This window comes from Erinaceus europaeus, chromosome X, assembly GCF_950295315.1.
Source record: "Erinaceus europaeus chromosome X, mEriEur2.1, whole genome shotgun sequence".
Taxonomy (NCBI): Eukaryota; Metazoa; Chordata; class Mammalia; order Eulipotyphla; family Erinaceidae; genus Erinaceus; species Erinaceus europaeus.
Window position 1 is genome coordinate 50,815,636 of NC_080185.1, and position 18,870 is coordinate 50,834,505.

At 38.9% G+C, this 18,870-nt stretch overlaps 1 protein-coding gene across 1 annotated transcript in view; it reads right to left on the reverse strand.

The window, feature by feature from the left end:
- Positions 1-15,963: 15,963 nt before the first annotated feature.
- Positions 15,964-18,870, reverse strand: part of ALG13 (ALG13 UDP-N-acetylglucosaminyltransferase subunit) — a 76,459-nt gene continuing 73,552 nt past the window's right edge. The window contains 2 exon segments of the mRNA XM_060182654.1: positions 15,964-16,838; positions 17,972-18,149. Of these exon segments, the coding sequence (XP_060038637.1) occupies positions 16,573-16,838; positions 17,972-18,149 (444 nt within the window). The 3' untranslated portion in view covers positions 15,964-16,572.

An 18,870-nucleotide genomic window follows, 5' to 3' on the forward strand; every position in this document is an offset into this window, starting at 1 on the left:
AAGCTCTCTCTCACAGAAACTGGTGTATATCTAGGTTTTGGGACTTTGTTAGAAAGTGAACCACCTGAGATGAAATTAGAGTGTACCATAAAAGGAAAGGTCTCACCCGAGTAATGAAGCTGAAGGGTTGTCATTCCACACGTGAAGTCTCTGGACACAGTCTGAGGTGAAGCATGTTGAGGTGGCAATCATTGCGTTGGTTAGGTTGTGATCGGCGGATGCAATATTATTTGGTATGGATTGGGAGAGGCATACGGGAGAGTGGGCCCTATCCAAGGGTTCCAGGACTGGGGGAAGTAGGAGCTCTATAGTGGAGATGTGAGGTTCCTACTGTCTTAAGGTTCAAAAGACAATCGATAGTTAATGTTATCATCACATTATTTGGTGATTGGGTTAACTTTGAAAAGTCCTTTTGTTAGGGTTTGCTATACAGTTTCCAGTATCTTGTATATAGCTGTGCTATTGGATGCTTCTAATCTACTTGGTCTAGGCTTTTGAGAGAGTCCGCATATCAAAAACACAGCCTATATATTTAAAAGATTCAGTTTGTGTTTTGAAAAACTTTGAGACATACAATTGATTTTCCCCCTCTCATATTAATTAACTACTGATTTATATGTCTACATTTTGCTAGGAATGTACATAAACACCATTCCCACCACCAAAAGACTGTGACCCATCCCTCCCACCCACTCCCACCCCCCACTGGCCCAGGAAGCTACATGTCTACCCCTCACCACAGGGTTTTTACTTTGGTGCCCTACTTACAATTTGATCAGGTCCTGCTTTTAGTTTCCCTTTCAGATCTTCTTAGTCAACTTATGTTGATGAGTGGGATCATCCCATACTCATCTTTATCTTTCTGACTTAGCTCACTTAACATAATTCCTTCTAGCTCTGTCCAAGATGGGTCAGAGAAGGTGGGTTCATTGTTCTTTATAGCTGCATAGTATTCCATTATATATATATATATATACCACGGCTTTCTCAACCACTCATCTGTTGTTGGGCACCTGGATTGCTTCCAGGTTTTAGCTATTATGAATTGTGCTGCTATGAACATAGGAGTACACACCTCTTTTTGGTTGGGTGTTATGGAGTCTTGGGGTATAACCCCAGGAGAGGAATTACTGGATCATATGGAACGTCCATGTCTAGCCTTCTGAGAGTTTTCCAGACTGCTCTCCACAGAGGCTATACCAATTTACATTCCCACCAGCAATGTAAAAGGGTTCCTCTGTCCCCACAGCCTCTCCAGCATTTGTTGCTGCTGTCCTTTTTGATGTATGCCATTCTTACAGGAGTGAGGTGGTATCTTAGTGTTGTCTTAATTTGCATTTCTCTAACAATCAGTGACCTAGAGCAGTTTTTCATAGGTTTGTTAGCCTTTTGGATCTCCTCTGAGGTGAATGTTTTGTTCATATCCTCTGCCCATTTTTGGATGGGGACATTTGCTTTTTTGGTGCTAAGTTTGCTGAGCTCTATATGTTTTGGTGATTAGTTTCTTGTCTGATATATGGCATGTGAAGATCTTCTCCCATTCTGTGAGGGGTCTCTCTGTTTGTTTAATAGTTTCCTTGGTACTGCAGACGCTTTTCAATTTGATGTAGTCCCATTGGTTTGTTTCTGCTTTAGTCTTTCTTGCAGTTGGGTTTGATTCATCAAAGATGTCCTTGAGGTGTAGGTGGGAAAGTGTTTAACCAATGTTTTCCTCTAAGTATTTGATTGTTTCTGGTCTGACATCTAGGTCTTTGATCCATTTGGAGTTGATTTTTGTTTTTGGTGAGATAAAGTGGTTCAATTTCATTCTTCTGCATGTTACAATCCAGCTTTCCCAGCACCATTTATTGAAGAGAGCCTCCTTTTTCCATTTAATCCTTTGGGCCCCCTTATCAAAGATTAGATGTCCATAGGTGTGGGGATTTATTTCTGGGCTTTCAATTCTGTTCCACTGGTCTGTGTGCCTATTTTTGTTCCAGTACCATGCTGTTTTGATGATGATGGCTTTATAATATAGTTTAAGGTCTGGGAGTGTGATGCCTCCATTTCTGTTTCTTTTCCTTAAGATGGTTTTGGCAATCCTAGGTGTTTTCAGGTTCCAGATAAATGATTGTAGTGTTTGTTCTATTCTCTTAAAGAAGCTTGGTGGAACCTTGATGGGTATTGCATTAAATTTGTATATGGCTCTGGGGAGAATATTCATTTTGATGATATTTATTCTTCCAATCCATGAGCATCGGATATCTTTCCATTTATTGGTATCAGTTTCTATTTCCTTGAGTAGCGATTCATAGTTTTCAATGTACAAGTCTTTCACTTCTTTGGTCAACTTTATTCCTAGATATTTGACTGATTTTGCTGAAACAGTAAATGGGAGTGATTTCTGGATGTCTTCTTCTTCAGATTTAGTGTTTGCATAAAGAAATGCCACTGATTTTTTACATTGATTTTGTAGCCTGATACCTTGCTATATTGCCTAATGACTTCCAGTAATTTTCTGCTGGATTCTTTAGGTCTTTCTATGTATACTATCATATCATCTGCAGATAGTTTTCCCTTCCAATCTGTATTCCTTTGATTTCTTTCTCTTGCCTGATTTCTATGGCAAGAACTTCCAATACTATGTTGAAGAGTAACGGTGACAGTGGACAGCCCTGTCTAGTCCCCGATCTGAGGGGGGATGCTTTCAGCTTCTGTCCATTGAGTATGATGTTGGCTGTAGGTTTGCTATATATAGACTCCACTATCTTGAGGAATTTCCCATCTATTCCCATTTTTTGTAGAGTTTTGAGCATGAATGGGTGTTGGATCTTGTCAAAGGCTTTCTCTGCATCTATTGAGATAATCATGTGGTTTTTGGCTTTGCTTTTATTGATGTGGTGAATGACATTGATTGACTTATGGATGTTGAACCAGCCTTGCGTTCCTGGGATGAATCCCACTTGGTCGTGATGAACAATGTTTTTGATATGTTGCTGTATCCGGTTGGCCAAGATCTTGTTTAATATTTTGGCATCTATGTTCATCAGAGATATCAGTCTATAGTTTTCCTTTTTTGTTCTGTCCCTATCAGCTTTTGGTATCAGGGTGATGTTGGCTTCATAGAAGGTGGAAGGGAGTATTCCTGTTTCTTCAATCTTATGGAATAGCTTAAGAAGTATGGGTATTAACTATTTCCTGAAATTTTGTAGAATTAGTTTGTGAAGCCATCTGGTCCAGGACTTTTGTTGTTGGGGAGATTCTTAATAATGGTTTCAATTTCTTTGCCTGTGATTGGTGCATTTAGAACAATGGAGATTTCTACAGAAACTCACTAAACCACAGGAAAAAAGAATTCTTCCCTGCTGCTACCCCCCCACCCTGAGGGTGGAACTACAGCAGGGAGACCCTATATTGATATCCCAAACCAAACTAGCCTGGGAAGCAATTACAGAAATCATACCTTTCACCTGCATCCCATAATGACCCTGGGTCCATACTCCCAGAGGGATAAAGAATAGGAAAGCTATCAGGGGAGGGGATGGGATACAGAGTTCTGGTGGTGAGAACTGTGTAGAATTGTACCCCTCTTATCCTATGGTCTTATCAGTGTTTCCATTTTATTAAAAAAAAAAGTTCCCCTCTCCCACTAAGATATATAAACAGAGAAATCACAAAAACAAAAGCCACAGTAAATGTGGAAACTGAAATACACAGACAGTGAGGATACCAGACAGACACAGATCTGGAAAAAAAAAATGACAGAGGTAGAGTTCCAAAAACTCATTATGAAATTAAGAAAGTAAATTTAACATACAGACACAGATTCAATAACCCAGAGATCATTTTACCAAAGAATTACAAAGTACAGGAAAAATAAGTATGATGCATGCTTTAAAAAATGTTTCAAATTTGGGGATCAAAGAGAAAACACATGGCATAAAGGCTAATTTTTTCAGTATTAAACTGATATAAGTGTGTTTGGGGAATATTTCAAGCTATCAGTCCACATTTTAATATTTTTTCTATACTAATACATTTTTCATCAATACTTTTGCACAAGTAACTCAGATTTCTTAAGTTTTGTAGTCTTTTATTTTATTAAGGTCACAAGAGTAAGTACACCAGAACAGCTTAACATTCATTCAAATAACTCTTGTGAATCCTGTTCTAGTTATTTTAAAAGTGATTAGGTATGTAATGTAAGATTTACATTTGGTTAGATAAATAAGGACAATTTAAAAGACAGTATATCTGAAAAAGGTTTGCAAACAGCTATGTAAAGAACTCTTGCAACTCACTAATAACAGGGAAGAAAACCTGAACATACTTTTTAAATATATTGTATTACTTATTAATTAGGGACAGAGAAATTGAGAGGAAAGAGGAAGGGAGAGAGACTCCTGCAGCAATGCTTCACTTTTTTTATAAAATTTTCCCTCTCCAGGTGGGGACCAGAGGGTTGAAACTGGGTACTTAAGTATTGCAACACGTGTACTCAATCAGGTTCATCACCACCCTGCCCCTCAAAACACACTTTAAAAAATGTGTATGTGTGTGTAACTGCTAAATTAATAAGCACGTTAACACGTCCTCAAGATAATCAATAGAATGCAAATTAAAACCAAAAGGAGATATCACTTACTATAAATTATTTGGGCTGTCACAAAAGTCATGATGTAGTTTTTCATGCAAAAATGTGTCATGATTTTTCCAATAACCCAATAAAAAAGACTGACATTTCCAAATGTTGATGGAGATGAAAGTCAACTGGAACTGTTAAAACATTACTGAGTGGTATGTAAAATGGTATGATCACTTTGGGCAATTATCCTACAATTCCTTAAAAACTAAACATTTATCTAGCTCATGATTCAGCAATTCCAGTAAAAATGCGAATATTTATTGAAAAACTTTTAAAATTAAATTTATTTTTAATTATTTTTTTCTTATTCTATTTTGGAGAGGTTATTAATGGTTTGCAATAAATACAGCTATTGATACATGTGTAAAATTTCTCCATCAGAAAACTTTTAAAATTAGTATTTATTTATAGAACAGAGCAAAATTGAGAGAGAGAGAGAGAGACAGAGAGAGAGAGAGACAGAGATACCAGCAGCACTGCTTCACCGCTAGTGAAACTTCCTCCAGCAGGTGGGGACTGGAGACTTAGCCTGAGTACTTGTGCACTGCAATGTGCTACCACCCAGTCCCTAATTATTATTTTTTAATGATTTAACATTGCTTTAACCCATACTTCAAAACAACCAGGAGGAAAACATTTTAGTAGTTGAGTATCTATAGTCATTAAATCATACACATTTCTTTTTTTATTGGCTAGAAACAGAAATTAAGAGAGTAGAGGGAGATAAAGAAGGAAAGAGACAGACACCTGCAGCTCTACTTCACCACTTATGAAGCTTTCCCTCTGCAGGTGAAGCAGCAAAGCAAAAATCTCTGGGTGGAAGGTGAGGGTGGATGCTCAGCATCAGTGTAGGGTGGGGGGAGGATGGGATGGGACACAATCTTTTTGTGGTGGGAATGGTGTTTACGTACTCTCCTATTAACTTGCAGTCATATAAATCACTACTTAATTAATATGAGAGGTGGGGAAATGATTGAATGTCTCAAACTTTTTAATGTACAGACCATAGTCTTTCAAATACTGACTCTCCTAAAAGCTTAGACTAGAGGCCGGGTGGTGGCGTACCTGGTTGAGTGCATATGTTGCAATGTGCAAGGACCCAGGTTCAAGCCCCCAGTCCCCACCTGCAGGGGGAAAGCTTTGCAGGTGGTGAAGCAGGGTTACAGGTGTCTTTCTGTCTCTTTCCTTCTTTGTCTCCCCCTTCCTCTCAATTTCTGCCTGTCTCTATCCAATAAATAAAGATAATTTTTTTTTAAAAAAAAAAGCGTAGCCTAGGTAAAACATAAACCAGTGTCTTTACTCTCTAAGACAGACGCTAGCATGATGCCAACAAGACTTCCCTGGACAGACAACCCCACTAATGTGTCCTGGAGCTCTGCTTCCCCAAAGCCCCACCCTACTAGGGAAAGAGAGAGACAAGCTGGGAGTATGGATCAAACTGTCAACGCCCATGTTCAGCAGGGAAGCAATTACAGAAGCCAGACCTTCTACCTTCTGCATCCCACAATGACCTTGGGTCCATACTCCCAGATGGTTAAAGAATAGGAAAGGTATCAGGGGATGGGATGGGATATGGTGTTCTGGTGGTGGGAATTATGTGGAGTTGTACCCTTCCTATCCTATGGTTTTGTCAGTGTTTCCTTTTTTATAAATAAAAAACAGAAGGTATTAGATAGTTATTGCTATTATCACATTATTTGGCAATTAGGTTAACTTTGAATATCACTTTGGTAGGATTTGCTGTATCATACACAACATCACCATAATTTATGTCTTTTGACATTATTTGTACATAGCTGTGCCACCGGTTGCTTCTGTCCTCCCTGGTCTAAGCTTTTAAGAGAGTCAATGTATCAAAGACTCAGCCTATGGTCCGTGTATTAAAAGGTTTGAGACATTCAATCAATTTTCCCCTCTCATACTAACTAAATAGGATTTATATAACTACAAGTTAATAGCAGTGCACATAAACACTGTTCCCACCACCAAAAGACTGTGTCCCATTCCATCCTCCTTCCCCACCCCCCGCTCCATGAAGCCGAATATCCACCCTTACCCTCCACCCAGGGTTTTTACTTTGGCGCCCTTCTCTATCTTTCTCTGTTTCTATCTCCTCCTCCTCTCTCAATTTCTCTCTGTCCTATCCAATAAAATATAAAAAAAAAATTAAAGGAAAAAATAGCCACTGGGAAGTGGTGCATTTATATTGCTGGCATAGAGCCCCAACAAAAAAGCCCAATGAAAGCCCCTGATGAAAAAAATAATAATAAAGGTTTCATGAAAAAAAATGTATTAAATTTGTCCAACATTTAGATGGATGGTGCCCAACAACAGATGAGTGGCTGAGAAAGCTGTGGTATATATACACAATGGAATACTATGAAGTTACTAAGAACAATGAACTCAACTTCTCTGACCCGTCTTGGTCAGAGCTAGAAGGAATTACGTTAAGTGAGGTAAGTCAGAAAGATAAAGATGAGTAAAGGATGATCCCACTCATCAACAGAAGTTGAGAAAGAAGATCAGAAAGGGAAACTAAAGGCAGGATCTGACTAAATTGAAAGTAGGGCACCAAGGTAAAAAACCCTGTGGTGAGCAGGAGGGTGGACATGCGGCTTCCTGGGCCAGCGGGGGGGAGGGTTTGGGGGGGGGTAAGGGTGGGGGGGTGGTGGGATGGGACATAATCTTTTATTGATGGGAATGGTGTTTATGTACACACCTATTAAATTGTAGTACTATAAATCACTATTTAATTAATATGAGAGGGGGAAAATTGATTGTATGTCTAACAAAGGGACCTTTCAAAGCTAATCCAATTACCAAATAATGTGATGATAACAGTAACTATCCATTGTCTTCTCGAACCCTAAGACAGCAGGAACCTCACATTTTCACTATAGAGCCTAAACTTCCCCCAGTCCTGGGACCCTAGGGTAGGGCCCACTTTCCCATATGCTTCTCCCTATTCTTATCAAATAATATTGCATCCTCTGATCGAAACCTAATCAACGCAACAAGTGCCACCCCAGCAAGCTTCACTTCAGACTGTGTCCAGAGACTTCAGGTGTGGAACGACAACCCTTCAGCTTCATCACTCGGGTGAGACCTTTCCTTTCATAGTATTCTCTAATTCCATCCCAGGTGGTTCACTTCCTAACAATGTCCCAAAACCTAGATATAGACCAGGTTCCAGGAGACAGAGCATATGTTCACAGGTATCCATAAACTAGAGCAAATATATACCTGAAAACAGTAGTACACTAGAGTTTGCAGTGAGTACCCCCCCAACACTTCATCTCCACTATTCCAACCTTTGAGTCCATGATTCCTCAACAATTTGTTTGGCTTTGTATGTTAACTCTCTTTTCAGCCACCAGGTTCCAGATGCCATCAGGATGCTGGCCAGGCTTCCCTGGACTGAATAACCCACCAATGAGTCCTGGAGCTCAGCTTCCCCAGAGTTTCACCCTACTAGGGAAAGAGAGAGGCAGACTGGGAGTATGGATTGACCAGTCAACGCCCATGTTCAGTGGGGAAGCAATTACAGTCTGCAAACCACAACGACCCTGGATCCATGCTCCCAGAGGGATAGAGAATGGGAAAGCTATTGGGGAGGGGATGGAATATGGAGACTGGGTGGCAGGAATTGTGTGGAGTTGTACCCCCCATCCTATGATTTTGTTAATATCTCCTTTCTTAAATAAATAAATTAAAAAAAGAAAAAAGAAAAAATGTACTAAATTTGTCCTACATTTAGATGGATGGAATTCATGTCTTATCCTCTTACAGACGGATAACTTTATTATTCATGTTAATTTATATCTTTATTATTCATGTTAATTTATATCTGCACTGATATAAATATTTAGTGTTCACATAAATGTTTTTTGTTTATACTTTTCCAAAGCTAATTAAAAGGTCATGCCTTAATTATAGGCTCTAATAAAATAAAAGATGCTTTGAATTCACAAATTTTGGATGTCAAGAGTAAAACAGATTCAGTATTTTCATCTGTTTTAATCAAGACAGAGAACCACAATAAAGTTTTGAGAATATACACAACATAAAAATTTATTCTCATTGTTTCTTCTCACTATAGAAACAATTCTTCCACCTTTGGAGTAACCAAATTTATCTCAGGAAGAGAGTGCGAATGAAAGGTCCAGAACAAGCCACAGTGTGTTGTCTTCTTACCCCAAAATTTAAAAATGTTTTATTTATTATTCACTGAACAGGGATAGAAATAGAGAGGGAAAGGGAAATAGAGAGGATATACCTGTACCATTGCTTCACCACTTGGGAAGTTTCCCCCCTGCAGGTGGGAATGGGGGCTTGAATCCAGGTCCTCGCATATTTTAGCATGAATACTCAACCGGGTATGCTGCCAGGCTCCCTTACCCCAACAAATTTAAATGGGTCTGGGGAGATGTGTCAGTGCTAGAACACAGGTTTGCATATCCAAGGTCCCAGAAGCACCATGCTTCATTTTTTTTAATTTTTAAAAATTTATTTATTTATAAAAAGGAAACATTGGCAAAACCATAGGATAAGAGGGATACAACTCCACACAATTCCCATCACCATCCCCGCCCCTGATAGCTTTCCTATTCTTTATCCCTCTGGGAGTATGGACCCAAGGTCATTGTGGGATACAGAAGGTGGAATGTCTGGCTTCTGTAATTGCTTCCCTGCCGAACATGGGCGTTGACAGGTCGATCCATACTCCCATCCTGTCTCTCTCTTTCCCTAGTAGGGTGGGACTTTGGGGAAGCAGAGCTCCAGGACATATTAGTGGGGTTGTCTGTCCAGGGAAGTCTGGTCGGCATCCTGCTAGCTTTCCTTGCATAGTATTCTCTAATTCCATTCCAGGTGGTTCACTTCCTAACAAAGTCCCAAAACCTAGATATAGACTAGATCCCATGAGATACAGCATATGTCCACATGTATCCATAAATTAGAGCCAAACATATACCTGAAAGCAAAAGTACACAATAGTCTGCAGTGAGTAAGTATGAAGTTCCTAATGAAATAGTATCTAATTACACCTAGATACCCTCCTCACCTACTTCCTATTACAGTTCTCTCACTCACTCCAAAGCTAACCTTATCACAGCAAGGACTGAAAAAGCTGAATAAGGCAAGAGACTGGAATACTTTAATGATGACTCTTTAGTCACTATCAGGCCACCCCATCCATCAGCTGGGGCCCTAGTTGGAGTGTCCTAAGATTCCCAAACAGACATGATGGGCCTAGACTTCAAATAAATCCCTTGCCTTGTTACCAGTCATCTCTATCAGGAACAACAAAATAGACCCCTTTGTGGGCACCCCATAGGATCTTGCCCTCAACTTGGATCAACAATGGTAGAGAATGTTCCATCCTCTGAAGGGAGGATGGACAACATACTCTATGCAACACCTGAAGAAGATGGGTCCTGATATTGGGGCAGCTTGGAATGTTCCTACTTATGATCACAGAATGTGAGCTCAGATCTACAGGGATGCAGAGGTCATATAGGCTCCTAAGCTGAATATGGGCCCCAGACCAAATCACATAATTGGGGCTTACAGTAAACAATATTTATACCCCTTTCCCATATTTGGGAGCTACTTTCTTCCCTGATCCAGCATATTGTTCCTTTTCCAGCCATTACATCATCTCCCCAGACAATAACTTGTATCCATCTGTATATCAGATTTCAGGCTCAGGGGAAAAAAAAAACTAGTATAGCCACGGGCCCTTTGGAATATAACTAAAATATGCCTAATACCACCTTATTACCAGAGTTGAATGGAGAATTGATCTCTTATTCATTCCCTCATGAAAATAAATCTATTAAAATTTGGTTAACATTGGCTGGGTAGTGGTGCATCTATTTGAGTACATATAGTAATGTACAGATACCCAGGTTCAAAGCCCTGGTCTCTGCCTGTATGTTTGGTGTATGTGTGTGTGTTTGGGAGAGAGGGTTGCTTCACAAGCAGTGTAGCAGTGCTGCAAGTGTCTTTCTCTCTTCCTTCCCTAATTCTTGCTCCTCTTAAAATTTCTTAAATAAGGAAAAAATAGCTGCCAGGCACAATGGATTTGACCTGCAGGAGCTGAGATCTAATGATAACCATAGAGGCAAGAGACTGGCATACCTTAATGATGACTCTTTAGTCACTATCAGGATACCTCATTACCTGGGGTCCTAGTCAGGGAGCCCTGGGCTTCTCACAGAGACATGATGAACCTAGACCTCTAATACATCCCTCTCCCCACTGTCACTGGTCATCTCCATCAGGAGCAACGTAATGGACCCCTTTCTGGGTCATCCATAGGACACTGCCCTCAATGTAGATAAATAATGGTAGGGAATGTTCCATTCTCTGAAGAGAAGTTGGACAACATACTCTACTTACTACCTGAGGAAGATGGGTCCTGAAATTAGCACAGCCTGGAATGTTCTTAGCCTTGATCACAAAATATGAGCCCAGACCTACAGGGATGCAGAAGTTACATAGGTTCTTGTGCTGAATATGGGCACCAGATCAAACCGGTGGGGTTTATAGTTAACAATATTTATATACTTTCCCCATATTTAGGAGCTATTCTCTTCCCTGATCCAGCTTTCTAGTCCTTTTTCCAACTATGACACCAACTCCCCAGACAATAACCTGGGTCCACCTGAATATTAGATGTCAGGCTCAGGCAAAAAGTCATGGGCCCACTGAAATATACTAAAACAGACCTACTAGCTTTTTCCAAAATGGAGACCCCAATCTTCATCTGTAATATTCATGCCTTTAGGTTCATGGTTAGTCAACAATTTGTTCTGCTTTATATCTTAATTCGTTTTCAGCTACCAGGTTCCAGATGCTACCATGATGCCAACCCAACTTCCTTGGGCAGCGGACCCCACTATGTGTCATGGAGCCCTGCCTTCCCAGATCCCTGCCCCACTAGGGAAAAGACAGACAGGCTGGGAATATGGATCAACCTGCCAATGTGAGTGTTCAGTGGAGAAACTTCCCACTTTCTGCACCCCACAATGATCTTGGGTTCATACTCCCAGAGGGATAAAGAATAAGGAACCTATCAAGGGGGGGCATTGGATATGGAGCACTGTTGATGGGCGTACCCCTCTTATCTTATGGTCTTGTCAATGTTTCCATTTTATAAATAATAGTAAAAAAAAAAAAAAAAAGAAAAATGGTGGGCTGGGGAAGATAGCATATGGTTATGCAAATGACTTTCATGCCTGAAACCATGATCTCACGTTCAATCCCCAGCACCACCATAAATGTATTTCTCTCTGCATCATTCACATTAAAGTAAATAAAAACTAGTTAGCAAAGACAGGATGTCTTTTATTATATAAATGGCAATTAAATGTAAAAACATGTAAAAATTCTACCACTATGTTTATAATTGATTAAGCATGTTAAGTCAGAGGTTTATTTTTTAAAATATACTATCAGAAGAACTACTTTCTTTTAAAAACCAGAAGATGCTTTCTAAAACCACTTTAGATTTTTGCAGGAGTATAGGCTATACCTTCATCCTCACTCCACCCCCTAACCCACAGTACTGAGAGCCAGATACATACCTTGATTGTTTCTTAGAAAAATACACATAACTCGTACATAAGTAGAATGAGCTTGTAGGTTTTAAAAAAAACAACATACAAACTGTTGATTTCAATATTGGTGACTAAAAACAATTGTGTCAATATAGTATACACTATTGAGGTGTTTTTTTATTTATTTCTTGGGGAATTAATGTCTTACATTCGACAGTAAATACAATAGTTTGTACATGGATAACATTTCTCAGGTTTCCATATAACAATACAACCCCCACTAGGTCCTCTGAAGGACCTGTATTCTCCACCCCCCAACCCTGAATCTTTTACTTTGGTGCAATACACCAATTCCAGTTCAGGTTCTACTTGTTTGCTCTTCTGATCTTGTTTTTCAGCTTCTGTCTGAGAGATCATCCCATATTCATCCTTCTCTTTCTGACTTATTTCACTTAACATGAATTTTTCAAGCTCCATCCAAGATCGACTGAAAATGATTAAGTCACCAATTTTGATAGTTAAGTAGTATTCCACTGTGTATATAAAGCACAACTTGCTCAGCCATTCATCTGTTGTTGGACACCTGGGTTGCTTCCAGGTTTTGGCTATTACAAATTGTGCTGTCAAGAACATATGTGTACACAGATCTTTTTGGATGGGTGTGTTGGGTTCCTTAGGATATATCCCCAGGAGAGGAATTGCAGGTAGGTCCGTTTCTAGCCTTCTGAGAGTTCTCCAGACTGTTCTCCACAGTGCTCACCAGCAGTGCAGGAGGCTTCCTTTGACCCCACAACCTCTCCATCATTTGCTGCTGTTACCTTTTCTGATGTATGACATTCTCACAGGAGTGAAATAGTATCTCATTGTTGTCTTTATTTGCATTTCTCTGACAATCAGAGACTTGGAGCATTTTTTCATGTGTTTCATGGGCTTTTGGATCTCTTCTGTGGTGAATATTCTGTCCATGTGCTCCCCCCATTTTTGGATGGGGGTATTTGTTTTCTTGTTATTGAGTTTGGCAAGTTCTTTATATATCATGGTTATTAGCCTCTTGTCTGATGTATGACATGTAAAGATCTCCCATTCTGAGGGGTCTCTTGGTTTTGCTGTGCAGAAGCTTTTTAATTTGATGTAGTCCCATAGGTCTATGCTTGCCTTAGTCTTCTTTGTAATTGGATTCATCTTATTGAAGATGTCTTTAAAATTTATGTGGAAAAGGGTTCTGCTAATATTTTCCTCTAAGTATCTGATAGTTTTTTTGGTCTAACACCCAAGTCCTTGATCCACTTGGAATTTACTTTTGTATTTGGTGAAATATAGTGGTTCAGTTTCATTTTTCTGCATCTATCAATCCATTTTTTCCAACACCATTTGTTGAAGAGACTCTGCTTTCCCCATTTAACGTAACAGTCTGGGCCCCTTTGTCAAAGATTAGATGTCCATAGGTATGGGGGCTTACTTCCAGGCTCTCAGTTCTATTCCACTGGCCAATGTGTCTATTCATGTTCCAGTACCACCATTGAGTTTTTAAGCTAATAACAAGCATTAAATTGAATCAGTGAAACTCAGAGGGACCACTGCCTTGACCTGCCTTCTGTTCCTCTCACTTTTTCCCCAGTCCAGTACACTTACAATGTGCAGAGGATCTGGAGCTAGTAGTTCCAGCCTGCCAGGGGTAACCACAATATGGCTGTGGCATGGCTCTTTGACAGTTCTACCCACTCTGGGCCCTGCCTTAAATTTCATGAGCACTCCCTGCCCTGTACCCCAGAGTTCCTACAAGTACCAAGCAAGCATTAAGTGATGAAGCATCATTTCCTCATTGAAGTGCACTGATTATTTGCTTTTGAGTTTCAAAGCTAGTAACTGCCAAGGAGTTACTATTAAATGTATCAGATTTGTCCCAGATTTAGAAAAATCTAAGTGTATGTCTCACTCTCTCCCAATGGACTATTTCATTAGGGAAATTACTTTATATTAGTGATTTAATAATGATTTACAAGATTATAATATAATAGGGATTTAATTCCATAGCATACCCACCACTAGAGTTCTGTGCTTCCATTCCCCACCCGTATTAACTTCCATTGTTCTCCCATGGTCATAGATATGAATTGAATGAATGTATATTTGCCCATTTGTAGAAGAATAAATTACATTGTCAGTTAACATTATGCATCAACTTTAACTCAAAGTGTATTAAATGCTTAATATTAGAACTCAAACTATGCAATACACAGAAGAAAACACAGGAAGGATCATTCAGGAACTTAACATGAAAGATGTGTTTGGAGACTCAATACTCTGTGCTTGGGAAATTAAAGAAAGAATAAGCAGATAGGAATACATCAGACTGAAAATTTCTACACATCAAAAAAAAAAAGCAACACACAAGGACAAAGTGTAATAGGAAGTAAGTGAGGAGGGTATCTTAAGTCTAAGTAGAACTATTTCATTTCACTTTAAGGTGTCTTTTTAGGTCTTTCTACTTGCTTGCTTCATTTATTGACTCACTGCAAACTATTGTGCACTTTTGCTTTAATGTATATATTTTGCCTTAAGAGAAAGAGACTAGCATAGTTTTTTTCTTTTGCTACTGTTTTCCTGGCAACAACGAATACCATATTTTGATTGTTCCATTTATGCATTTGTCTTTGGTACTTTGGTTGTAAGCAAATATGAATTTATATTGGGTTGTCAGAAAAGCCATGATACTTTAATGATGACTCTTTAGTCACTAACAGGCCACCCCATCAATTGGGCCCTAGTCAGGGAGTCCTAGGATTCCCACAAAAACATGAGCCTAGACCTTGAATAGATCCCTCTCTCCACTGACCATCACCATCAGGAACAACATGATGAACCCCTTTGGGGGCCCTCATAGGATCTTGGCCTCAATGTGGATCAACAATGGTAGAGAATGTCCCATCCCCTGAAGGGATTGGATAACATACTCTTATCTACCACCTGAAGAAGACGGGTCCTGAAATTGGTGCAACTTGGAATGTTCCTACTGATGACCACAGAATGCAAGTTCAGATCTACAGGGACGTAGGTTACATAGGCTCCTATGTTGAATATGGGCCACAGATAAAATCGAAGGGGTTTACAGTCAATATTATTTATATACTTTTACCATATTTGGGAGCTATTCTCTTCCCTGATGCAGCGTTCTGGTCCTTTTCCCAGCCATGACATCATCTCCGCAGACAATAACCTGGGTCCACCTGCATATCAGATGTCAGGCTCAGGCAAAAATGAATAAAGTCATGGGCCCTTTAGAATATACCTAAAATAGACCGACTAGCTATTTCTAAAATGGAGACCCCCAAATCTTCACCTGCAATATTCTAGCCTTTAGGTTCATGATTAACCAACAATTTGTATGGGTTTATATCTTAACTCTTTCAGCCACCAGGTTCCAGATGCTAGCATGATGCCAACTGGACTTCCCTGGACAGAGACCCCACCAATGTGACCTGGAGCCTCGCTTCCTCAGAGTCCCATCCCACTAGGGAGAGAGGCAGGTTAGGAGTATGAATCAACCTGCTAGTGTCCATGTCCAGAGGGGAAGCAATTACAGAAGCTAGACCTTCAACCTTCTGCACCCTATAATGACCCTGGGTCCATACTCCCAGGGGGTTAAAGAATAGGAAAGCTATTAGGGGAGGGGATGGGATACAGAGCTCTAGTGGTAGAATTTTACCCCTCTTATCCTATGGTTTTTGTCAGTGTTTCAATTTTATAAATAAATTAAAATTTTAAGAAATCCACTCATTTCAGCAAATTTAAATGCTAATTTTATTTACTGCTAACTGTGCAAAGGACACCAATTCAATACTGTGCAGTAAAACAGTTATGTAAATCCAATATTAAACAAGAGCATATGGAATAAATCTAAAGTAGAGCACCATGTGCCTTCAAAACTGATTAACATAAGTTCAGACAATTTTAAAGAAATCTGAAGAGCTTTTCCATTTAATCTTAAGACAGTTATCAAAAAGCAAAGCTTCTTAGCTTTTTTTAATAGAAAAGTGTAAGTCATTCCAGTTTTATGTGGTTTGATATACGGTATGACATTTGAATCAAGGCAAATGTCTTATTTATCAATTGGAACCATCAGCAAACAAAGCTAACAAGCTCAATGACAGAATAGCTGAATGCAATAAAGTATGCTCAATAGTTGTACATGTCTCAATTTTCTTATTAACAACCCAAAGTAATAATTCTTTTAAAGTACAATTTTAAATCAAAAGCTAAAATAACCTTAAATACAAACACAAGGGTAACCACTCTAATCACCTCTATCACTTAAACATGAAATACTTTTAAAAAAATCAACAGCAAGAAAAATGGCAGTGCAAGAATACACCATACTGCTTATTCTTACATATTCTGAGGTACATAATGAGAGGCTGAGGGAGGTGAAGCAATATAGCCAACAGGCCCAGGATTCATAGCACCATGGAGATGAGAAGGGCCACCATATGGTGCACCAACTGGATGCCAGGGGGCATTATAGGGATAATCTGGCACAACAGGAATGCAGGAATCAAAGGCTGGCAAAGGAGTTGGCCCATAGGGATCTGACATCACTGGATAATAGACTGTTCCATGAGGGACAGATGCAGGGTCAACATTTGTATAAGTGCCTGAAACAAATAATACATATAGTAAAAGTATAGTAATACATTTTAAAGATTTACTAAAACAGTAATATAACTATGTTTTTATAGGAGAATGAAAATGTGTACTTGATCACAGAAAAACTGGCCACCAAAAATTATATTCACATCTCCTAATTACAATTAATAAATGCATATGTCTGTGTACATATGTCAAGTGGATTCTATTTAGACATAGTTATCTTCCTGGGATGATTTAGATGATTTAAAAAATGTATAAGCATTCCCTATAATCCTTCTAGGCAATTAACTTCTTAAGAGTTGGTCAATATCAAATTATTCAAGTTTCCAATAAGACATATATCATATAACCATTGACAAGATAACTATCAATCACATTATTTCTTTTTAAAAAAAATTATTATCTTTATCTATTGTATAGACAGCCAGAAATTGAGAGGAAAGGGGAGATAGAGAGAGAGACACCTGCAGCCCTGCTTCACCACTTATGAAGTTTCCCCCTGCATTCCAATAAGACATGTATCATCTAAATAACCATCGACAAGATAACTACCACATTATTTCCTTTTTAAAAAAATTTATTATCTTTATCTATTGTATAGACAGCCAGAAATTGAGAGGAAAGGGGAGATAGAGAGGGAGAGAGACAGAGAGACACCTGTAGTCGTGCTTCACCACTTATGAAGTTTCCCCCCTGCAGGTGGGGACCAGGGGCTCGAACCTGGTCCTTGTGCACTGTAACATGTGTGCTTAACCAGTTGCACCACCACATGACCCACACATTATTTTTCTTGAACTGACAGGCTCACATTGTTTATTTGAGCAAATTTCTCCAGATATCCAAGTCTGAATGACTAGTCTGTCAATCATCATCTCAACTAAAATTTGTTTTCATGAAAAAACTAGCTCAGTTCATTAGTCACTTTCACATGACTGAAGTTGATCACCAGACTCAATATGCAGAATGATTTATGAAACTTTCCCATCTTGCCACAATGAATGCTAAACATAATTATTCAAGTATAAAGTTTTAGTAAGAATGGTAGTCTAGTCTATGGACTCAACAAAACATCTGAAGACTTAAATTATATACAATAACCTCCAGTTGTAGTTCTTCTCACAGGTGATAATACACTTACCATTTGCTGATGCTTCTGCCTGTATGCCGTCTTGTCTCCCCATCTCACTAATGTGAGGAGCAGTTTGATCTACCAGAGAAGGTGATTCAGTATAGATTGGATAATTTTCTAAATGAAGCTGCTGCTGCTGCATCTGTGGCACATATATCATGGCATGCCAGTAGTTGTGGTGATAGCACTTAAGAAAAAGAAAAAAAAATATATTACTGTTCCTTATTTTCCACCCCAGAGTTACTGCTCCCAGAGGGTATTATTTTTTAGGAGAGGATGAGGGAGAAACAGAGACATAAGCAGAGATACCACAGCATAGCTCCACCACTCATGAAACTCCTCCCATGCAGGTTCTCTCATGAGGTGGCAATGGGAGCCAACTTATACATGCTAATTCTCTGCTCTGACAGGCTATGTACATCCTAAACCTATGTTCCTCATTCATAATACAGTTAATCACTAATAAGTTTTTCATAATACAGTTAATCACTAATAAGTTTTATTATGAAATTCAAGTGAGGTTAGCAATGATTTTTATGGCCTAAAAGATACTACAGGGTGGGGAAGATAGCATAATGGTTATTCAAAAAGACTCTCATGCTTGAGACTCCAAAGTCCCATAAACCAGAACTAAGCAGTGTTGTGGTAAAAAAAAAAAAAAAAGTAGAAAGAGAGAGATTACTGAAGCAGGTAGGGAAAACACCTATTTATTTAATTTTAGAAATAAGTATATTTGTCTATTACTTAAGGCACATAAAGTCAGTAAGTCATTAAAAATCAATGAAGATACTTGGAATGATTTCAATGATTTTGAGTTTATTTATTTATTTATTCCCTTTTGTTAAAAAAAAAAAGTAACATTAACAAAATTCATTCTCTATTCCAACTTTAAGAGTTTTTGAAACATT